Source organism: Vitis vinifera, chromosome 10 (assembly GCF_030704535.1).
Source record: "Vitis vinifera cultivar Pinot Noir 40024 chromosome 10, ASM3070453v1".
Taxonomy (NCBI): Eukaryota; Viridiplantae; Streptophyta; class Magnoliopsida; order Vitales; family Vitaceae; genus Vitis; species Vitis vinifera.
In genome coordinates, this window is record NC_081814.1 from 7,573,953 (window position 1) to 7,598,657 (window position 24,705).

General features: G+C 34.1%; 2 protein-coding genes and 1 long non-coding RNA gene across 8 annotated transcripts in view; 1 reads left to right on the forward strand and 2 right to left on the reverse strand.

The window, feature by feature from the left end:
• On the reverse strand, positions 1–14,448 carry LOC100241283 (uncharacterized protein YNL011C). 3 transcript variants are annotated; one of them, XR_009466703.1, is made up of 14 exons: positions 14,256–14,448; positions 12,033–12,149; positions 11,388–11,520; positions 10,951–11,047; positions 10,604–10,647; positions 9,362–9,518; positions 6,959–7,030; positions 6,036–6,119; positions 4,031–4,132; positions 3,666–3,713; positions 3,231–3,356; positions 1,520–1,612; positions 384–958; positions 1–264 (listed from the first exon to the last, which is right to left on the reverse strand). XR_009466703.1 is itself a non-coding variant. In XM_002274225.4 (13 exons), exons 1-13 carry the CDS (start codon positions 14,446–14,448, stop codon positions 836–838), a joined length of 1,389 nt encoding a protein of 462 aa, XP_002274261.1. In that variant the 3' UTR covers positions 343–835. The 3 variants fall into 3 exon arrangements, 2 of the variants coding, with proteins under 2 accessions (XP_002274261.1, XP_010655498.1); XM_002274225.4 differs by lacking the exon at positions 1–264 and having other exon boundaries at positions 343–958; XM_010657196.3 differs by lacking the exons at positions 1–264; positions 6,959–7,030 and having other exon boundaries at positions 343–958.
• Positions 14,400–16,270, forward strand: LOC132254437 (uncharacterized). The gene is made up of 2 exons (XR_009466704.1): positions 14,400–14,509; positions 15,620–16,270. It is a non-coding gene; the product is annotated as an uncharacterized LOC132254437 (long non-coding RNA).
• LOC100241184 (uncharacterized) overlaps positions 15,207–24,705 on the reverse strand; it is a 16,574-nt gene continuing 7,075 nt past the window's right edge. Inside the window, exons 1-6 of one of the 4 annotated variants that reach the window (XM_010657201.3) lie at positions 19,735–19,978; positions 18,180–18,321; positions 17,547–17,781; positions 17,355–17,465; positions 15,699–15,838; positions 15,207–15,564 (exon numbers count right to left, since the gene is read on the reverse strand). In XM_010657201.3, the coding sequence (XP_010655503.1) occupies positions 15,436–15,564; positions 15,699–15,838; positions 17,355–17,465; positions 17,547–17,781; positions 18,180–18,272 (708 nt within the window). In that variant the 5' untranslated portion in view covers positions 18,273–18,321; positions 19,735–19,978 and the 3' untranslated portion in view covers positions 15,207–15,435. Of the gene's footprint in view, positions 15,565–15,698; positions 15,839–17,354; positions 17,466–17,546; positions 17,782–18,179; positions 22,942–24,705 lie in introns of those variants that run through there. The other 3 variants (XM_010657200.3, XM_059740041.1, XM_019222681.2) reach the window with 3 other exon arrangements.

Consider the following 24,705-nt stretch of genomic DNA (forward strand, 5'->3'; position numbering starts at 1 on the left):
TATTTAAATTTCATCAAACATATTCAACAGTCCAAATTTGGATTTCGATGCTGCTACAGTACCTTAGCGTCTTTCATAGGATTTGTTCATCTTAGTGTCTGGGTTTCTCAAACCATGTCTCCAGCACTGCAAGAGGCAACCGTGCAGAGAGACACGAGCATGGAAGAAACCAACCAGGTGACAATAAGGCAGAATTTTGGAAGGCAGTAGCCAAGAATGCTGGTTCATATGGCGTCCAATAACCATGATCCATGATTTAACCTGCTGAGATATAAATTAGCACCTTCTTAGCCACGAGATAACTTATAACTTAAATGCAGGGACATCATCCATGACTCATAATTTCAGGAAAAGGGAAACAAATGCAAATCAAATTTACTTACAGAGAACAATATAATCATGTTTTGAAGTTTGCATATTCAGAATACATAAATACATCTTAAATTCTGCACATGTCATGGTTTCCCTTTCTGCACTCGGGGAAACCGCAACTGCACCATATTTACTGGATTGAAGGGAAAAACTCGAGGAACAAACATACAACACCAAGTATTTCACGGCATTTGAAACACAGAGCAGGGGAACCAGGCTTACCCATTTATCAGTTGATAAAAACCAAATGGGTTATGTCCTCAAATATCCCCTTGAATCAATATCACCTGCTGGATACATGAGGCAGAACAAATCTATCTGAGATTCTGAGAATCCCACGATATTTTCATTTTTTGGAATCACTACAAGATGTGCTAAACATCTCAAAATGGACCTGACATGAAGCAAGATCAGGTGTCATGTGTAATTTCAGCTTGCTAATATTGTTTGTGCTTCCATAGATTCACTGTGCCTCTATAACATTTGTGGTCGTTTGTCTGCCTATCAAATCTGCCAGAGCTCTTATTAATGATTTTGGGTCAAAAATTATACCCATGTCGGGATCACATATTGAATCCACAGTTATCTGCAAGAATCAAACCACATAAGTACCTCATTAGGCATAAATAAGGGTAGCAGTAGTTGCATAACAAGCATGAAAAGTTACAGGACTCCTCCCGAGCTGCCTTCAGAGTTCAAATTGTTAAGATGCTGACTTAACAACGCTACTCTGATGGCGCCAACAATACCATTTCAAAAAGGGTGTCAACCAATAATTTAGCCTCATGAAGGAACTTTTCTTTCTGCAGGTTATTGACGGCAAGGGAAACCAATTATGTCCATGAAATTGAAGAAAAGCTGAAGCCAACAAGTTAGGATTGTCGCATTCCATCAATTGATTGAACAAAAAGGCTTAACTAAATTTTGAATAGAACAAATAAAGAGGCTTAAGTAAAGCAAATCTTGAATAAAACAGCTATTGCGACTTCAATCTTTCTCATAAACACAATCATACCTATATTTTTCAAGACCATTTTAAATTCAAAGTTGAAGTATGGAATTTATAAATACTGTCTCTACAACAACTGCAGATCTTTTGTTTGATGCTAAATCAGATACTCTAAATGAAAGTGGAAGGCATACGCACCACATGAAAGATTCCTTGTGAAGCCAAGCATTGAACATCTACAGGAATTTGACCATCTTTGGGCACTAGAAGAGTATTGATATACTGACTTGGCTGCAAAGAGAGAATGGCTTCCAGTAAATGAGATGTTTCCTTTTTTATCTTTGTGGGTACACTAGGATAACCTTTTACAGTTAAGATTACATATCATAGCATGAAGGTACATTAAAAAAAACCCCCAATGATCCAGAAGAAAGTAATTGCATACATATTTTTCTTTTTCGTAAACTTTTGGTGGAAATATCAAGATTTACAAGAGATGTTTGTTTCTTAAAAGCAACTTCAATAGTAGACTCTCAATCAGAAAAAGAAAAAATAAACAAAGAAAATGAATACATAGAACAAAATTGAAAAGGAAAAACAAGTAAAAAAGGGAATACATTCAAGAAAAAACCCAAAGACAGTGTATCTGAATCATGGTTGAAATTTCATTAAGCAAACTAACACAAGCACAAGAACCCTTTTTTTTTGTTTTTTGGCTTTAGCTGAATAAACTACTAAACACCTTCTAGTAAAATTCCATGTGATATATGAGTTTAAATTCAAACTTCTTACATATCCAAGAAAGGTAATTCAGGATAGAAAACATAAAAACGACAGCAACAGCAATAAAGGTAATTCTGGATAGAAAACCTTTACTTACACAGTGAAGTAAAGGTTGTTAGCATCTTATTAGCTTGAAGGTATATGTCAAAAATATACTTATTTTGGATACTAATTATATAATAACATGACCAATTAACATCAAAATTCATGAGATTTTTGTGTAACATATACATATTCAAAAAGAAAAATAAAAAATTTGCGAAAATTGTTATATTATTCTAGGTAAAACTCATGAGGTTATTGAACGATGCATATTAAAATACAAAAAAGAAAGGAAGAGAGAGAGAGAGAGAGAGAGGATGCCAAAATCAATATTTCCTTCCAGTTTTACCCCTAAGATTATACCATCTAAAAAAAATTAAAAAAAAATTGAAAATAGAAGCCAATATTATTGTTCTGGCAACCATATAGACAGCCCTGACAAACATTCCACAGAAAAAAAATGCAGGGAAAGAACAGTAGATATGCATATAGTTAATTGAACATCAAGTCCGGGTGTAAGCAGCAGATAGCTAATATTGTAAACTACACTAACAAATACATCAGGCAAGGTCAGTGATTAACATCATGGCATGGTTGATTTTCACCACATTCTTACACAAGAAGCTCGTTAGTGCAAGGAGATGGTGCTCAAGTTGTTCAAGAAGAGCAATCCAACTTGATTAAGTAACATGCATGAGATATCAGTATAGACTGACAAGAGGGAAGCCAAAACCTTATTAATGCATTCAAACAATGTTAAAATTGCTGAAAAGTAGTCCAAATAAATCATGAACTTCTAGAAGAAATCAGTGTTCTATGGAATTCATCCTAACATAGACTATATCTGCTAAATCCAGCACTGCAGTTTATAATAGTGCATGCGCTTGACTATTAAAAGATAAATCCAATAGAAATACCATCCCTATTTATAATAGCACTCAGTTCCTTGAGGCAAGATCACTGCATGAGTGTTGAAACGATTCACCTTAATAATCAAGTGCATCAACAGATCTGTTGATCAGGTCTTATGACAACCAATTCTTGACATGTGAAATCTCATCTGTAACTGAATCTATTTACTTACAGGGTTCTTAAGACGATTCTGAGGATCTCCATAAGTTCGATTTAGAGCATCTGTAATGGCAGATACAAATCTAGAAGCAGAGAAGCCACTAGTTTCTCGATCATGTGTACCATTCAACAGAAGTACCTAATATTAAAAAAAAAAAATCAATTCAACATAATATTGTTAAACCCTGCATAATAATAACTATATTAGGTGTCAAGACTACATCCCTGAGCAAACTAGAAGATATCCATACATCCAAAGAATTTCACTGGCACCTAGTAGGGATGCAAACTCCAAATCTTGGACATAGCACATAAATGAGGTAGTAAGACAACTTAATAGCCTATATCATATTCATACGCATGCTTAATTGCTTCAGTTTAAACAAGAAAAAGAAACAGAGAGAGAGAGAGAGAGAGAGAGAGAGAGAGAGAGAGAGAGAGAGAGTACCTTCAAACAAGAGCTTGAAGAGATAATCTCCCCTATGCCAAGTAATACCTATAATGGGACATGATCAATAAGAAGATAGAAGTAGACAAATTTCCCATGTTTCTAATAGAGAAATTTCTGCTGAATGATATATTGTCCTAAACGATAAACAAGAAAAAGAACCATAAGTCATTGCAAGAGAGATGGATTGAGGAAATGGGTTCTAGTCAGCACAAAACAAGAGGATTTAACTAAATCAAACGGATTAATTAAATCAAATTATAAAATCACCATGCAACAAAGTTAGAGACAAATTCATCATGTTCCGACAGCTTCTCAAAATGAAATAACAAAATAAAGTGCCCATGAATGGTCTAGGATGTTACCAGTGATGGGCAAATGGAAGTAAAGAGGGAGCCCATAGCATAAACAATGCAATCTACATTGCTTAACTGGTCCAGCACAGCTGGGTTTGCTGTGGGGAACACCTGTACAATAAAAGTAAAGAAATTACAAAAAGTTTGAAGATATGAACCATAGACATGCACATTTCACATGGTATAAAAATATGCCAATATTGAATATGTGTAAATAATATTTTTCGCCATACTGCAATGGAATAAAAAGTCCATTACCCATTATTAATCCCACCAAAGGAGGGACCTAGGAGGACAGAGTTGGATATGATCCTATCCTCTGGCACTTTTGCAAGAAGTGGCCACTTTCAAGACTCAAGCCTGCACATTTGCGCTTGGCATCCAGAGATGTTTACCACCACACCAGAAAAATGGAATTTAATTCCAAAAGAAGAAAAATGACCACTAATGAAAATAGTAAAAACTGAAATCTTGCAATTGCGTATAACTACTAATGTCTCCAAAGGTAGGTAAAAAAATTTGGGTCAAAGGAGGTTGAACTCAAAAAAAAAAAAAAAAGAACAAAACTAACAGACAAACAAACAAAAACAAAATACTGAACTTTCTAAAGGACAAAGTAAAAAAAAATGAAATCACAAAATTACAGAGTTTCATTAAAATATATAACCACAGTTTTGGGGCTTGCATAAATATGTCCAATAATCACTGTAAAATTTTCAAGAATCAACAATTAGTATCATTGGTAAGGTTTATTACTGCAGTGTATATCAGAACAACTTGCATAGAGATTAGTTTGGGGGTTTATTGTGGATTGGTTTAAGAGTTTAGAAATTTGGAAAAGAGATTGGTTTGACAGTCAATATATTAATTCCGCCAAAACCACAAAGAACAGTTAATAATCATAAATGAAAAGTAGAGAAAGAAAATAATCAAAGAGAGATTTAGAGATCACCCCTTGACAGTTCAATATGTGAATTCGGCCCAAACCGCAAAGAACAGTTCACAATCACTCATGAAAAGTGGAGAAAGAAAACAATTAAGAGGGCCGAGAAATCAACATTGAGAGAGAGAGAGAGTGATTTCCTCCGGATCTTTCATTAACTCCAAAAGTGGTGCAACCATGCTTTTAAAGGAGAGCTTAAAGCTATAAATTTCCAATGAATCCTTCACTAACTCTAAAAGATATAACTATTTCCGTTAAATCAAATAAATCTCAATCATCGAATAAAGCCTAAATGTAAAAAAGCCATTGGTAATTTACTGCTATAGTAGCAATGAAGAGAAACACAACCAAGACTTAAAATTTGGAACTTTAAATAAATAAGCAGTAACAAATATAGGACTCAAAATAAAGGAACTGAATCTGCCTAGCATGTGGCCATCAAGTCTAGTTTTAGCAAAGAAGCTATTTTTTCTCTAACCAATCCATGGTCTAGTATTATCTATATGCTCTTTGAAGACTTTTCTATATTGATTAGACTTATGAAAAAAGAAAAATCCAACAATATTCTATTCCTATATGCATATAAGAAGACCTGGAAAGATTTCTATTTCAGATGAAGAGAACTACACCTGATCTTAAACTGTAAGGCCATCTAACCCCTTATATGAACCTCAATGATTGATTAAAAGAAACTATACTTAGTCCCATAGATATGCTTATTTAGTTCCATAGATATACCTGGAAAGTGAGCACTTGGTATGTTCAATCACAAAAATTGCTTTTGATACATGTATGCAATTCATTGGAAGAAAATTGAAATATCCCTTGCAAATAAAAGAAGTATGAATCATATTATTACACACCAATGACAGAAAACCCTTTTTCAATCTCAGGTCCAAATGGTAATTAACATCAGTCGTCACATTGGATAAGATGAATATCATAGACAGAACTGCTTGTATAGCAGAATAATAGCATATGCCAAATAAAGATATTGGAATAAAATGCAACAATAATATCATCTCTTGTATAACATATGAAGAACCAAGAACCGTATAAAACATCATTCACCTCATGCAACAAATTTCTTCCTTCACTTGACATATAGAACACCCGCTTTATTGCTGAAGGTAGAGGTGGAACTGAAGAGATTTCCTATTCATAAATCCAAAACTCAAATAAATAAGAAAATATTGTATAATGTAAATGTGACAGCAATGCACTTGAATTCAAGGATTTGCATATGAAAAATAGAGTCTAATCCCCTAAAACAAATCCATAATTTGGGAGTTTAACATCTTGAATTTGGATTTCCACAAAATTACTTACATCTCAAAAGAAAATATGATTTTTAACCCAAAAGTTAAGGAAATTGAAGTAATCCTATAACTAGTTATTCTCAATTCAAATCAAGAAGAATTCATATCCCCTCCAGATAACTACATAATTGCCAACGTGCAACCACCATCTTTTTCACATTGTCACCTCAGACATCATAGTTGTTGTGACTATTAATGGAGAAGGGTTTTTTTTTTTGGTGTCCAACAATGGATATTGAATCCAAAAACATGAAAATCAACATCCAAAAAATAATGCTATTGAAGAATAAGGTCATAGTGATCAGATTGAGTACTTGAAACGTTCTATTTCACACTTATTATAGTCATTGTACGACGGTTACACAGCAGACAGGAGAAGCTTTAAGGGGAATGTTGGGAGCCTTTTTCAAAAGCAGTCAAAAGAAATCCAGAGGGAGGATTGAGCCAGGTCATCTTGGAAAGGGTTCTGCTCCAATGACATCAGTTGACAAGAGAAGGCCAAGGAGATTCTTGGGACAGAACAAACATCTTAGACTAAATGAGTCCATTAATGCATTCCGGTAAGAAAAACAAGAATATGGAAGACAAAATGGCGTAGTTTGAGACGGAAAATGATTTAACAAGAAACCAGCAGGGAACATATGCTTCCCCATTATGATGAGGATACATTTGTACCTTGTTTATTGGTTGCATGGATCCACTTGTTGGATGAGATATCTCATTCTGACCACGTATAATAGATCCATCCTAATTGTAAATTTCAAAAAAGAAATAAACATAAATGTAATGATGGAAAAACTCCCAAATCACATGACAGATAAGTATAATGCAACATTTTCTTGAAAACTATATGGTATCATTGGTTGAGTTAAAGATGAGCAAAGATAATGTTAAGTATAGGATCGAAGAGTTTTCATGATTAGTGTCATCACTATTATCCTTATCATCTTAACAAGTAACAAGATGAAAAAAGAGATTTAGGGACACAATATGATGTAACCAATTGTAAATGCAATCCATATTCAAAATAAGCCAATGAAAATAAGGCCAAAACTAACAGTTCAGAGGATTAATTGTAGACATGGAACTACTGTATGTGCCTTTTAGGGAAAAAAACATTAGGTTCAGAATGATTAAAAAAGTCCACTTTTTGGTTAAAAGAAACTTATTCATTATAGTCTTTCAAAGTTATTATTATCATTATCGTTACTATTATTAATGTTATCATCATCGTCGTTGTCGTCATAGTCATCATCATCATCATCATCATCATCATTATTATTATTATCATTTTCTTTAAGCTAGAAAATGGTATCCTAACACAGTTAAGAAATGAATAGAAAATCAGTAAAACATTGAGATCTGACCTACAACCTATAAATTATTAGCTATTAACATGATCTGATCCCATGTAAATCACAGTTAACATTTTGCCTCTGGAAAGATTTGGTTACTGCTTAGATCACTTTTGTTAAAGCAAACTCAATGGTTCAAATGCTAAAGCCTACTTCAAGAGGTTTTTACTATTTTTCAAAGAACAGGTTTCTCCCATTATCTAATTTACCAATACCCAACCTATAAGTTATTGACTGGTGAGGACATTCAATCTACTTGTTCCCTTAGCATGACTGTCTTGCTACTTCTTCAGTATTTAGTACAAAAATGACTTGGAAAAGATGTAGATATGAATTTGAAATCCAATCCATTAATCTATATTTACAGTGGTTACACTATCCTAGTTATATCTTTACACCAATTGTTGAATTACCAATTTTCCTAAAAGTTTAAAAGCTTATAGGATTTGGGCTCAATATGCATATAATGCTCCTTAACACCCTCCCTCATGTGCGACCTTATACCCGCACATGGGGAGATACCGTAGAATTGGTAAAGGAGAGGTGGCTCAAACCCATGACCTCCTGTCAAACCAGACTCTGATACCATGATGAATTACCAAATTTCCTAAAAGTTTACACTTGTAGAAGTTGGGTTCAATATGCATATCATGCTCCCTAATACTAATGAATGTACTAACAAGACAATGGGTAAAATAAGGGGAGGGAAGCCTCCTAAATGTGATACAAAACACACACACACACACATATATATATGGAGAGAGAGAGAGAGATCAAGTCCAACTGCAGTAAAAAACTAAAACAGTCTGCTATATCACCATGTAATTCTCATTCAAGAGCTCAAGACAACGTTCCCCTGTCATAAGAAATGAAAATATCTCTATGACAAGGTAGTATTTGGAAAAAGACATTAATTCCTTGAACAAAAATGAATATATCTCCAAGGCTCCTGCCGAGTAACTCTCCCAACTAATAAAATTGACAGACCAACTTCCACAAAATGTGGCTACAAGCCTCTCCCACTCCATTTAAGACTACCATTCAAAACTAACAATTTTATTAGACAATTATCTCAGAGCCAGCTGGTGTTGAAACTAAAAAGAAAAAAAGGAAAAGAAGTACTCCTTGCACAAGTGTTGTTATGGTTTCCAAAAGTTACCCTAAACATTCCTTTTCTTTATTTTTCACAAGTGTTACTTTCAGTTCAAAATCTCCTCTCACCATTTCCATAAGATTTTTCCTCCTTGTCATGCATTTGAAACATGTTTCTAAATGTTTCAGTTTTCAGAAAGATTGAAATTAATAATCATAATGCAAAACTTTAAAGCATGGTAAGGGTCCTTGAGTTGGACAAAACAAAAAAAGATAAAACCTAGTTCAAAACATTCAGAGCATTTGAATCTATCAAAAAAACAAAAAAAACGTTCAGAGCATTTGAGTATGAAACATGTTTCCTTGAATTTTAAAACATGTTCCAAAACATTTCAGTTCTTGAAAGGAGTGAAATGAATAATTCAAATAAGTTACCTTTTTTCTATTTTGATACATAGAGATGTATTTGACAAAAAATATGTACAAACACCACATCTCATGAACTATCAACCACGTTCTCAATGGTAATAACAATAAATGGACCATAAATATATCATTTGCAAATTGATACTGATGACAAGGTATGTATGCAACCTGATAAAAACTATATCAATTAAACTGATAACCATACCCACAATTCACATCCCAGTGTAAGCCTGTCATTGGTGGAAATTACTGGAAGGATAAGACTTTCTGTGGGAATATCTGAAACACGTGAAAACAAAAATATTGCAGCATCTAAAGAGTCAAAGAATATGCGAGCTCCTGCAAAGAAAAAATTCCCAATGCTGCGAACATGAGGAGAGTCAGTTAAGTCATAACTATAACCCAATCTTGATGATAAGGAATGAGAATATAACAACAATGCATTAGAAATCTGGCTTGACCAAGGAGGAAATAAGAAGCAAGCATAGCATCAAAAGTTAGTGAAATAAGTAATCACATAGTAAAAATATTGTTCAAGGTGTGTTTTATATGAGAATGACTCCTGGAAGACATTTGTGCATATGAAAGTGGAAAAGCTGATGCAAGTGCTTTCTGAGAATCCAAAATAATCTGATTCTCAAAGTTTTCCTATGTCAGTCACAACATAAAAAATAATAAGTACAAAGATTAAGACACTAATCGATTTTCCAAAGGTGAATAAGTAAGCTAAATACCAAACATTTTTTATTCATTTATTGTGACAGGAAGAGTTCCTTCATGTTTGGGCTAAAGAATTTCAACATATCAAGAACTTCATGGCAAAGGTTCCCAAATGGTTTCCTAAGTTTGATAAAAACTAAAATCTCTCCATTGCTGATGTGAGTTTCTGTCCAACTTCTTACAGTTCATCTCTCCTTCAAAATAGAAGAATTATTTTCCACATTAATGACTTACAAAAAAAAAGGATATGATCCAGATGAAGCAATTAATATCGTTACTGGGCATGTTATAGCAAGATTCGTTTTTTTGGGGTAGGGTGGTGGGGGCGCTGGGGGGATAGGCAAGCAAAACATATTAAAGGGGCAAACATTAGCTCCCACAGGGACAATGGCCACAAACAAGGCCAAAAGCTAACAAGTATTTATGAATGCCACAAAACAACAAATGCAATAACCAAAACAGTGGTTCCTGCCCTGTCAGCCAATCTGAAACCGTCTCATCATGAGCCATTGAACCAATGGCATATAAATTCCAATTGATCTTTATTTTTTATTTTTTTTTTATTGATAGATAAAAAAGTAAAATATATTAAAAAAAAGGCCACCAAAAGAGTGACCCACAGTATACAATTGACCTTTATGTACTCTACCATTCACCAAAATTCCAAAAATACTATTTTCATCATAAATAAAAGCTCTGGTCTGATCCAACTAAAAAGACAAAGTACCTGCCATTACTGAAACAAAATGATTCCTTAGACCGTCGAAGAATCTGTATATGTAAAAGGTATAACATATAAATTGCATAAGAAGCAGTGGTTCAAAAAATTAAAAAAAAAAAAAAAAAAAAAGCAATTAAAAATTTGGATTAGAACAACATAATGAGACACAAAAAGGCAGATAAGACAAGGAGGTGTGGGTTGATATGTTGTGGGATTGATACCAATTGTAGCCCAAAGTTGCAATAAGATGCAACATACATTGACAATATGAAGCTCTGCTGAACATATAACAAAAGCAAGTTTTCACGAATCATTATTACTTACAATCCAACACCATTACAGGATTAGCATACCTGATTCTGAAAGTAAGCTAAAAATGATCGAATTGTTTCCCTGTAGGGCTTTGATACCCCTTCCCAAAGAGCATGCTCTCCTTCCACAATCTGATACCTGTCATATCCTCAATGGATCATACTATTACTCAATAAACCCCATCAAAGTAGATACCTATCACATAAAAGAGGAAATTCAAAGTAACCCAATAACTTCATTAGTAGAATTAAATAATATGTCAAATATGATAAATAATAAACGATATCAATACCAAAACTTGACTAACAAAACCTACAATTTTCAAGGTTGAATTTTGTTTTTATCCTAGTTGTACATGGATTTGGGGTTGAGAGCAAGGAGGTGCTTGTTGTTAATGTAGTTAATGTTGCCAGACAATGTTACAGCACATAATACAAAGTAATAAAGAAGAATTACTGTAGAAATATTGTTATTGTACCATTCTAATTTGGCTGCTTGTGCATCAAGAGGCAAGCGATGACCAAGCAATTTGCGCACAGCAAGAGCCTCTGAAGTACTTTGGTCAGACAATCTCAAACATCTTGATCGTATGTCTCCAACTGCTGGGCCACCTAAAACATATCCAACCAGTTATTTTCTCTCATCTTGAGAAAACAGATCCATTCTATAGCATGAAAGGGGCAAAAAGAAAGAAGGAACAAACAAGACTTTGATAAAAGACAAAGGACTTGATATTCCAAGGAAAATGGTACCAAAAACCTAATTATAAAAGGCGAATCCAGTAACAAACTAACAAAATTGACTTGGAAATGGCATTTTCTCATCAAGCAAATATGAGTTGAATATTTACTAGGAACACCATGCATTTAGCTTATTCCAGAGATGCTGATGAAAGAATCAATGTCCTTTCAAAGAGTGGGTATCAAGATAAAATTGCACTGGGATGCTGTGACCCTGAAATTACCCCAACTTTTGGTTCCATGTTTTCGCCACAACACATCCACACCCCCCACATTTGTGTTCAATTTCTAGTAATTACAGATATTTCATAATGCCAAAAAAAAAAAAAGGAAGAAGAAGAAAAAACAATAAAGAAATGAAATCATATACTGATGAAACTTACCAAGCACACGAACGATCTCGGCAGTACTCCCTCCATCATCAGAAACAGGGAGAACATGCGCAACACAAGTTGTTAATTTTTTAAGCTCTTCCACAACACCATTAAAGGCAGTGCCACCTGGAGAAGTTCAAGGTACTGGATAAATCTTTTCACTATTAATAATAGTTGTTCACAACAAACCATTAATTTGATTGGCGACCAAGTTTCTTTTTTCTTCTAGATGGATAACAATGACAATAAAGAGCACAAAAAGGGCACAGCTCAATTACACACAGATATGCATGAGCATAACAGACACAGAAAAGATCAGCTACATCAGATCAAGTAAAGAAAAAAGTAGAAGATCAGCTACGGTATAAAGCATCCAAATAAATTATCCAAAAAAATCCAAAAATGATGATAAATAGAAAGCCAATGAAATAAAGATCTAAGAATAAGGAGCTTTAGTTCATCCATTAGGAGCTCCCTTCCTTCAAACATCTTCTATTCATCACATTCAACAAAATCCACTAACTTACACATTGGAACCACTCTCCTCATCTTCTTCTCAGCAAAAGCTTCATGCAACTGCTAAACATCTCCACTCCAGAACTTGGCATCACTGATCAGACCCAAACAGAAAGAACAGCATCAACCAAAATCCTATCACCACTGGGCAATGCCACAATAAGTGGTCCACTGTCTTCTTTTCCATTGTACACAAATCAAGGAATTTTGTTAATGTTCTATCTCTAGCCAAGTAATTATAATAGTTGTGACAAGCTCCCAAGCAACATTTCCCTTTCATGCCCTTCAAAGCTGCTTCGACCTGCTCTTAAACAAAACTTAAAACACCTTCCCAATCAAGGTCCACCCATCAACACAAATAGATTCAAGCTCTAATCCATCCAGTGAAAGCTCCTACCAACAAACTCCAAGCTCAAGTGCTGAAAGAAGGGGAAATCCTTGCACAGATATCCTCCTATTTAACCTGTCATACTTATCAATTGCTATACTCTGCACATGATTATAACTCCTATTCCAATTGCCAGCCTGTGAAATATTTGATGTTTCTATTACTTACCACAGGCCACAAGGCTCTTGCTTTCTGTCTCCAGCTAGAACCCTTAAACTTTAAACTCTCTCTTTTCTGCACCCCACAACTATTCAAGAGAGGTAAACTTTAAACTCGCTCACCCTCTCCTAAAGAAAAGCTCCCTTCTTTCTCCTACACATCTTGTTTTGTGTAGGCAGAAAAGTTGAAGCTGCTGAAGTCTAGTCAAAAGAATAAAGAAGAGTTTGGTACCAAGTACCTTTTAGTTCAAAGAGCAACCTATGTTTGCATCATTACTGTACACTATGATGTTTCCCTGACATGGAATTGCAACAGAAGAAGAAAAAAATTCAATAACAAGCAATTCTAAGCCCAAACAAATTTTTCCAAATAGACATGTTTAACGTCCTATCATGGAAACCAGGTCATCTAATCTAGAATTTCTAACAAGGGTCTAATTCTGACGTAGTGGTGCCCTCTACAACTCATGCCTTCAGTTGCATGAGTTGTGTGCGTGTGTGTGTGTTTATATAGGCACGGCAGAGTCACAACTATTGTCAATGTTACTACCTAAATTCCAATGGAAAGCATTGAATCATCACCTAAACTAATGAAAAAAAGGAAATAAAAAAATAAAAAATAAAAAAGTCATAATACAATGGGTGATCTTTTGTAATTTATACAAGGGAAAAAATTAAAACAAAAAGAACCACTAGTACTCCTCTTTTCTTGAAGAAGAAAGAAGTTTCTACCAGTAAGAAAATTCAATTTTAAATCTCTTACAGTGGAAGAAGAAGTACATTTGGGCATGGAGGAGTACACATGCATAATGAAGAAGTCCCAACTAAAAATACCTGATAAATTTTAGGTCATATATATATATATTTTTTTATATATAACAATTACTCACAATTAACAACCTAATCAGGCAAGAGGAATACAATGACATTTGCAAGCCAAAGAAGAACCGAATTTTGGAAAGAAGGATAATACGAAAGTTCTCAATCAATTCTTAACATAATCAAACATTTCCACAGCAACAAGGATATGAATAAACAAACAAACAAAAATTATCGGAGGTTAACCAACATTTTGGTCTTCGTAGAAAAAAGAGACCCTCTTTTCATACATTTTCTGCCATTGTTCAGCGGGAAACAAACTGAGCATGAAAAGGAGAGAGGAAGACTGACCTGAGAAGACGAGCAAGGAAGGCTGGGAAGTTGATGGGTCAGGAATAGGGTTAGGGTTAGAAAAGGAGTAGGAATGGGGATGATCGGCAGCCATGGTGAGAGACCTTGGTGCAGAGTGAAAACGGGAGGGAGAAATTGGAAAGTGGAATGGTAGAGCCTTTGAAAACGGGGGACCCAACCCAAGGTCCGCCATGTTCCTTCGATTCCCCCGCGACCCAATCTCCACCTCATTTCCCCACGCTTTTATTTTTATGGTAACCCTTTATATTTTAATCCTAAACACCATTTCTTCCTCTGTTGATGGATTCAAAAATTATAAATTTGGTTTTTTGCAAATTTTTATATTTGATATTGGAATTTGCATCTTAGCTTCTGCTCATTGAAAATGTGTTCATAAATTAAGGAAACAAACTCAAATGTCCTACACCATCTCCATTCTTAAATTATTTGGGTATTTTTAGATTTAATTTTTCTCTGAAACTAACGGCTGAAAATATCCGGGCTAATTTAATAAGAATAGACAAAGAAACACTTGGACTTCATTTCTCTCACTTGGACAAGCAACTCACATCAACCTAACCATAATCCAACCCTGAATCCTGATCTCAAAAGGCTCAAACTAAATGGAAGGAGGTGAAGTAGCCCCTCCTTTTGAAAACACTACCGTTTTTGGAATGCTTTTGGAATTCTTTACAACTAAATATTTTAGTGATGATAAAGCTTATAGAAAGGGGGCATCATCATCGAAATGCTATGGATATGAATGCTTTTGGAATTCTTTACAATTAAATATGTAAAATGAAAAAGGGGTACATCATCATTGAAATGTTAGGAGTCACAAAGTGAGAGGGGGACACATGTAGTTTATCACCTGCACAGGGCTTTTTGTAGGAACAGCTCATGGAATTTGTGGCCCAATAAATCAACAAAGGTCATAAACTAGGGTTAGGATTCTCTCATCCAATAGAAAAGGTATATTTGAAGCACTCATTCACCATTAACATTGTTTCCCTATCAGTTTGTTGAGTTTTTGTCAATATGACTATACTCTTGTCTGAAAATTCAAGTAACAAAACAAAATTTCGTTATGTCCATAAAAGCATTAAAAAGACTCCATCAAGAAAACCCCAATCCACCTTCTCCCACAATTTAAAGCATCCTTAAACCAGTGGTAATTTATCTAGACAAGCACCCACTCAGATTCCCACAAATCATGACCCTTCTGTTGATTGGATCCCGCATCAACATCTCCTGCTTGCAGCTCGTTATCCTCCCCTCTCGCTAACCTTGTCTTCGAAACTTGAGACTCCTGCAGTTTTTTTTTAAAAAAAAATAGATAAGGAAATATGTCATTGTTGATGCAGGTGGAGAGCAAGAGTCCAAAAATTGCATGACATTCCAAGTTCAAGACATTGTAGGAGACCAAAGTTGAGGAACATATACCTTGCAATATCTATGATTTGCTGCCTTACAAGAGGCAGAACAACGTTCATGACTCTCCACTACATTGTAATTTTCATCAAGCTTCAACTTATCGTTTGCCCGGACGGTTGTCATGCTTGGCTCAGCAACATTGGTAATTCCTGCAACAATTTTGAAAGGCAGGAGGTGATGTTATCAATAATTTTGTCCAAAAAAAAACATATAGAGTGCGTGTAATATCATAACAATTGATTTGGAAGCAAGAGGGTTACCAAACAAATAGGGAAAACCCCTAGACAAGTCCAAAATGTTATATAGCTTTCATATTAAAATATTACACAGAAATGATCGTCTGCTGGGTAGATGATTGCTGTCATGCGAATCTGAAAATTTCCAGCTAATGCTTTGTTTAATGTACTAGGTCACTGATATGCTGATAATAAAATTCTGTGACTGCCCAAACTAAAGTAGCTTGCTTTAGTTTCTAGTGGAATGCTGAATTCTGAGAAATGGGCAGCATAGAATTTCTTCAGCAATCTCTTGCAGACACATATTTGCCTCAATATCATACAAGATTACAATTGTAATTTCAATGCTTCTTCAACATTATTGATAGACTCCACCCTAGTCTCATTTTCCATTAAAATCAAGAAATCCCTATAGATACGTATCATGCTTATAATCCACCCACATCACAACCCAATAGAGTTTTCAGGGAAACAAATGCACCAGAAGCTGACGACTGAAGATCTCAGCAGGCATTCAGTATAGATATGCAGTCCACTTGGCTTGCATTTGCAGGGGTCATGATCCATAATCTAATCAGTCCTACTTATTAGATTAAGTGAACAAAATCAGCATCAATTGATGGATTAGAAGTTCATTTTTGTTTTATTATAGGTAATTGAAACACTTGACAATCATTTAATCACATTTTCTGGGATTCTTGCCCTATTGAATGGAATGGCTTCAAAAGACAGCTTCTCACCCTTGCTAAAAGCATGCCTTATTTAAAAAACAGGATGCCTATTGACATCCGAGAACCAGTATTCAAGATGTCCCCATTTTTTTTTAACCAATGGAAAGTTTTGCTGGGACTGGTTCCTCATTATTTTTTTTGCACTCTCAGCATTCTTTTTTGGGTCTCCTTCATTCTTTTTTTTTTTTTCCTTCTGTGGGGTTTCTCTCCTTTTTTCTTCTACTCTGTCAATCCTCTCTTCCACTCTAAAAAATAAACATTTTTTTTCACAAAAAGTTAAACATTAGGGCTGTCAGAAAACTAGTGGTAAACATATTGAAGGTTCTGCCTCTAACAAAGTGACTGATTCCAGTTGGCAAAGATGCAAGAACACACTGAGCACTAAGGATCTGGATATTGAACCAAAACATTTAGTAATAAAAATAAAATGCACTATATTTATCAAAAAATAAAAAAATAAAATGCACTATATTCTAAGTTACAACATAAGAAAGAGTACAATAAAGAAACAAGGAATGTTATGGGGCAGATTTGCAATCCATGCATCTAAAAAAGAGATTATCATTGAGAAACTATGTTTCAATTTAATTTAACATATCAAAACACAGAATAAATGCAACAAAACTGCAGAAGCATAAACAAATTCCATCATCAGATAAAAAGAAGAAGAACAAGAAAAGAAATACATGCCAAGTTACCAATTTCAAGAAGAGAAACAGAAAGCCCTGACTCAGCAAATTTATTGTAGGCCTCAAACCCATCTTGGGAAAGCTTTAATGCAGATACAGTCCCATAGGCTGCAGGGTTGTCTGTGCCAGCATATACAAAAATAAAAAGGGGGAAAGATAGAAGGAAACAAATAAACACACAAATCAGGATAACAAACTTACACACTGTTTCTGCATACAAGGCATCACCAGGGGTAAGATCAATATCCCAACCTTTACACTCGGAAGATTCATTGCAAGTGACAGAACTAGAAGATAGCAGAGCACTTGAAGGATGAGCAATGGCATTTACAAGGTTACTACTTTCCACTGCCTTCCTGAAAAATTTGCACCCTGCAACCTCATCTGAGGTTGGGAGTGACATATCGTCTTGGCTACCCATTGCTTGTTCTGCATGCTGCAGTTCACAGGAAACTGATGTTATGCATGTTCAGAAATTCTTAGGATGAATTTATTTTTCAAAAGGAACTCTAGCTTTTAGTTTTTTAAAATTTTTAAATAGCTGTCTAGAGAATAAAGCATGTCCCACAACTCAGGCAGAAACTTGTGATTCAGTTGAAGTTCAAAAAAATCATATCAAACAAATTAAAATTCAACACTGAATACAAACAATAGATACACAAAAGTTTGCTCTTAACTTTGTAAATTAAAAAGAACACATCAGGCAACAGCATTAACAAACTCACCAGGACATGATCAATGCACCCCACTCAAAAATTAGTAATTTTTCAACAAACTGTCAATAGAATGGAGTGACCTTAAGAGCAAAACATGTGTAAAAGAAAAAAAGAATACCTTGTACATGATATCATCCACCTCCAAGCACATAGCTTCAAACGTTTCGCATATGTTCCTAGCCCAGGCTACACCTTTATCTATGAAATCCATACTAAACAAAAATGACTCTTATGAAATTGGTTTCTTCGATCTCTATTTCCTGAGAGGTAAAACTGAGGATATAATTCTTTTAACTTAAATATAGAGATTCACATATATGTAGTTATTCTGATGAATGCATAGTCAAGATTACATAGTGAATTTGCAAGGTTAGCTGGTGGTGTGTTGCTAGGTTGATATCCATCAGCTTTATAATTGTCTCGTAGAAACATAATGCAATAAGCATACAAATATCAATCCATTCACATGTAACCATTCTATGCAGAGAGTGAATTCATCTAGTACAAGAAGCATTAAAACCCAAATTATGCCAACAGCACCTAAAGACAGTTTATAAAAACTGTTCAAAGTCCCTTAAGATGATTTTTTTCTAAAGCACCCAAATATGGACATGCACAGAGAGGTGGGAAAGGTGGGAAGCATAACATGTAAGCAATGACTTAAAAAAATAAAAAACCATGTAAGCAACAAACAACTTGTTAAAGGTTCTCGATGTATCAAGGCTTTGATCACCATCCAAACATGTTGCCTTAAGCAATCATAACGTGATAAAAGGTAATGAAAAGGTAATAAGCTCCAAAACACATCAGTGGGATATATGGAGAAAAAGGTAATAAACAAAGAGAACAAAAGAAAAAGAAAGAATACCATAATCTATTACATCCAATATTCTGTCATATGGGCATGTAAAGGGATCTTAAGCAATCGTAATGTGATAAGGGTTTAGAATTTACACTTTGAATCCTACAAATCAAATCAAATGTTAACCCATATACTTTGAGAGAAGCCCAAGGAACCAAATTCTGAATGCAATTTTTTAAATCATACGAAGTCCTGATATTTTAGTTAATACAAGATGTCTATGTTCCAACTGAAGTAGTGAACCTCATTCCTCTAATTTCTCAACTTAATTTTGATCTTCTAAATGTTTAAATAGATCATAAGAACATAATTTTTATAACTAATACAGGAATGTCCTCATAAATAGAATGTATAGGGTTTTTCTACCAAACTGTACAGCTTGTCCTCGTAAAAAAATGCATAGGGTTTTTCTACAAAACAGTATAAATCTTCTACCTAGTTCCTGAGAAACAATGTAAAAGGAAAAAATACAAATTTTTATCATTGATGACCCTAAAAGAAACGAGATTTTGAACTAACAAGTGTCTCATAAACACACAGAGGAAAACAACAGAGACCATAGGCCTCAAAGGCTATTTCCTTTTCCCTTTCCTCCATTTTCTTAGCCACCAGACGGAGGCAAGAAGATAAAAAAAAAAAAACCAATGCAAGATTGAAACAGCCCCAAATCATCAACATGCAAAACAGGTTTACACCTATTGCAAACTATCAAACTTTGATCCAGAAAAAGGAAGAGCAAAACATAAAATTCAAAAAATAATCAGTGAAGCAAGAACTGAAAGAGAAGACAAAAGGACAGAAGATACTCAACAATGAAAACCCAGAGGCAAAACAGAAATTTGTGACAATAAGTAAGGGAGGCAAGGTGACGTATAAGTAGAGAAATTCCAAAAGAAGGCAAGCGTCTAAAAATGGAGAGGATTTTCCTTTGTATGTATGTGATTTGATTTTGAGAATGCTTGGATCACTTGGCCATTGGCGGCACCCAACCGGTCTAACGGCCTACTTGCATTGATACAAAACGGACCACCTCCAAATCCGGGCTTCAAGTTCATCCCATTATCGGCATTAATTTTTCTTATATAAATATTAACACTATGTTTGGTACCAGAGAGTTAATTTTTTAAAAATAAAAAATAAAAATTTAAATATATATTTTTTTTTATTTTTTTTCCTATTTATTTGTACTCTAAAAAATAATTAAATATAATTAAAATTAATAAAAATACTTATATATTTTTAATTTTTATTTTTTTTTATCTTTCTATGCTGTTTCTCTCCCCATTTTTCCTTTTTTATTTTTATTTTCTATCAAACTTTCCCGATGCAAACATAACTAAGCCTAACACCAAAGTTAACATATGGATAAACAGGTAATGATAAAAACTTTAATATATATATATATATAAATCACTTTACAATTACACATATCATCCACATGAATTTTGAATTTAATAGAATTCTTATGATCTTATCTCACAAGCCGCATTAGCCTTTTATCTCTAAAAATCCTTCCTTTTTTTTTTAAATAATAATGAAGGACTACCGACTAAGCGGCAAGTCATGATTTTATGAAGTGAATAATTCTTTTTTCTGAGTTGTGAAATTTTAGTGTTTGGTAATTAGTCTTGGAAAGAATTTTCTTTTTTCAACTACATTCAAATTTCACAAAGAATAAATTGAAAAACTAATTTTCATAATCACTCCCAAAAATTATTTTTGAGAACTATTCTAACACTTTCTATGTTATTATAAAACAGGTCCTTGACTTCTCGTGCAATTTATATATATAAAAAAAAAAATATTCCAAAGGATGGGTTCAGGTGTTGTAGCATCTGGATTCAGTTCATCCACTGCTGGCGGTGCCACAAAACTTGGAAAAATCCTTAATTGGCACACAGAGTAGTGCTTGTGAGCTGTGATAGCTGCTTTGTGAGTTGTGGCCTCCAAATTGTCCATTCAATACTGTGAAATGTTGTAAGTGACCAGTCTCAAATATGAAGAATGCATTCTGTCCTCCATTTGATCTTTGTTTATTATAGCTTCTCTACTGGCTATCCAACAAGCTTCAAATGCCCAAAATGTCTTGTGGTGGCATTCCACCAAAATTGACATAAACAGTTGCAAGGGAAACCGCCTCCTGAAACATGGTTAGTCCATCCAAGCCCACCACAACAGAGTATTTATATATACAACAGACAAGAAAACTACTCCCAAATCACTGGATAATCAAAGCAAACAACCAACCAGGATGAGCATGAGCAAAATATGTCGAGTCTAGTACAGAAGAATCCATTCTTAAACAATTTACTGAAATTTGAAAGGCAAACACTTCATTATTCCTATCAAACTCACAGAGAAAGTGGTAAAGACATGCTGGTTAGACAGGCGTTTGGTAACAAAAACAAAAATAATGAACTTGAAAAATGATAAAGAGCCTAAAACAATTCAGCAAGGAGAACAAGAAAAAGAAGACCTCATGGCTTGGCCATGTTAGCGAACTCATGTCACCAAAAGCACCCAAAAGCTGGATCGTGTTCCAAATTCCAAAGTTAACTAGAGTCATCAACATCATACTAACTCATCCATATTACAACCCTCTTTCAACAATAATAACTATCATGGACTTAACTCTCAGAACACGGAAGTGTAACTAACTGTATCACCGTAACCTCTTACCTCTTCTATTATTTTGCAATATTTTCCCTGACTTAACGGCATTCCAGTCAGGGTTTTAAAAATATTGTTATTCCTGTTGCTAAAGGTCTTGAAGAAAGAAAATGCAAGAAATAATGCTGTCACATGAACAGTATATTAATATTTATTCGGTTAAAAACATAAAAAAAAACATCACTATACTTGTAGCAACCTGCTTTCAATATTAGATTCTCAAAGGAACAAACACATCAACTATATGGGTAATTTTTTTGCAATGCCTTTAGATCCACTCAGCTGCTATTTAGAAATAAATAAATAAAATAAAATAAAACAATATGCTTTCAGTATTGGAGTTTCAAACAATAAAAAGTGTCGACTCTTCTGTATCTTTCATTTTTGGTTTCATCCTGTGCTCAGATGGGTGGTAGGTGGTGGTGGGAAGCTACATATCTTAGCACCAAAAGACCCTAGGCCCCTGAGGCCAGAGCAGAAGTACAATAGATCAACTGACAAGAAGCCTTAGATCACTGCTGTAGCAGAACTAGATTTGAAGGTAGGAATTAAAAAAGAGGAAAATTATGAACAAATTAAAACAATTATCTATAATTACAAGAAGGCATCAATTTGGCACAAAATATAGTTTTAATTGCTATTAAATAATCACTACGTAACAAATTACATTATCCAAGCAAAGTTAAGTGACAACATGACAGAAAAATAAGACCAGCCAAACAGACTTCTTCACAGAACTAGACACCAGGAAATTCAGAACTATATAAAGCACATCAATGTAGCATCATTAATTTCAAAACAACACTAGAGTTTTGAAAAATGGTACTACAGCTAGAAGTGGAACAGCAAACACATTGCAAGGATTCATGAAAAACAATTTCCAGTTTCAAATTTATTTTGAGAGGGTAGATAGCTTATCCATGACTAATAGGTCTATGATCCTTATGAAGTTACTGAACCAAAACAATTAAAAAAAAAAAGTGTCAGACAAGTTCAATTCAGGAAGAGGAGTCAGATCTAAACAACACTTTCAAATAAATGGAAGAGGGTTGGATGGATGAGTCCATCTGACTACGCTACCTTAAAGAATTCAATTCCTTCCAAGATTTTTTATGAGGACTCTATCCACTCATATCAAGAGATTGAGTGCATCAGTGAAACTTTATACACTATAAGAATTCTTTTCCTATTAGGCTTTGTTTTTTAAAGGTCTTGAAGCGGTTACTTGTGACTTGAAATCATACAGCCTAAGAATTCTTTTCCTATTTGCAAATCCAACAACATTTAAAGATATTGAATAAGGATACCCATCACAATACCTCGCGTTTTTTCCTTCTTGAGATGATACCTGCGTTCATTATTAAAACTTAGAAAAAACAAATCTTGCAAACAAACTAACAGAAAAAACTTAAAAAAGAAAACTAGAAAGAAAGAAAAAAAAACATAAGGTAATAGTTTTGGCTAAATGCAGGTAAAGCAAAGTATTGAAGTGAGACAGTGATAGAGACCACAAAATATAAAATAAGTACACGTGTAAACAGAACTCTGATGGAAACGGAAAAGACTTGCACAAGGACTCTGTTATGTCATAGATCATAAAATTACATAATAAATAGAGCCAGGACGCCATAACCTTTTTTTCCATAAAATGGGATTTATCCCAACCATCAAATAAAAAGAAACCAACAAAAACATTGGAAAGAAACAATAACCAAAACAACACAGAAGAATAAAAAGACAAGAAAACAGATATTATAAGATGAGGTTGTTATTGATTTTGGAGAAAATTATTTTGGATAAATTTTGATAAGACTAATTTTTTGCATACATGTCTCATTGAAAGTTTATACACCCTAAGAAGAAGCAAAGAAAAAAAATGACTTCAAAGGGCCCCTTGGTATTATGAAAGTTCCATTAAACATCAAATACCATGAGAAGCAATTTTACCCTTACTTCCCACGTGAAGTTCCATCTAAGGTAAGAAAACTGCCCAAATAAAAACAAAAGCTACTGTTATTTAGGTCAAAAGGACTACTTCAGTTGTGACATAAAAGACTTTTACAAGGACTCCATCATTTATACATAATAAGATCGCATGCTTGATTGATAATTCACTTTCTTTGTTTTAAATAATATTTGTATGTATTTAAGAAATAACATAAACAATAAAAAACAAAAGGGAACAAAGAGAGTAAGTTTGAGTTAATATTAGGGCAAATAATTTTGGGTAAATTTTGAAATGAGAAAAGAAACTAAAAAAAAATGCTCTTTAAACAGGTAGATTGTCTCACAATGAAAACATGCATCATAAGATTCAAACTTAACTAAAACTTGATACTACATAAGAATTCTTTTCCTACTAGACTCATATTTCTTATATGAAAGTACCTTGCCATCAAAGCAACCAAGACGCAATAATGACAACAACAATAATGATAACAACAAAATAATAATACTAATAACAATAAGTGAGAGGTAAAATATTTACAAAAAAATTGAAAAACTCGAGGCAAGCACTTTTAGTTAAGTTTTTGTTTTTTTTTCTTCTTTTTTTTTAAAAATTTTATTTTAGAAACAATAAAGTAATATATTAAATAAGGATTAAAAGGTACAAAGGAAGGATAAGAAATCCTCCAAAAATCAAAGAACTAAACAAATGGCACCTCCAAAATACTAAATAAACCTATACATTGTAAGCCAAGTACACAAAACCTCTCATTACTAGCCCACACCTTTGAATCTACACACCAACAACCAATCAAGCTGAATCACATTAAGGGAAATGCCCTTGAAAGTTGTGTAAGATGCCTAAAAGTAAGCAAGGAAATAAATGGTATCCCAAAAAGTCTCTGAAGTCCTCGCCTTATCCTAAAAAGTTTTGGCATTTCTTTCTTGCCACACAACCCAAATCAAAGCGAGACAAGCATTTTGCCACAATACCAATCCTCTACTGGAGTTTCCAAATCTCTTATATGCAATGGTCATCATATCATAAATACTCGTAGAAGGAACCCAGTCCAACTTAGCCAATCTAAATAATCCATGTCACAACCTCATAGTCAAAGAGCAATACAAAATTGATGATTTACCAATTCTCCACACTCCATACACA

Bases quoted from the DNA above. Each gene is read 5' to 3' on its own strand.
- LOC100241283 (XM_002274225.4), bottom strand. From the start codon at position 14,448: ATGGCGGACCTTGGGTTGGGTCCCCCGTTTTCAAAGGCTCTACCATTC. The intron at 3,714-4,030 runs GTAACATCCTAG...GTCCCATTATAG, and splicing joins CTTCCATTTGCCCATCACTG to GTATTACTTGGCATAGGGGA. The intron at 3,357-3,665 runs GTACTCTCTCTC...TTTTAATATTAG, and splicing joins CTTCAAGCTCTTGTTTGAAG to GTACTTCTGTTGAATGGTAC.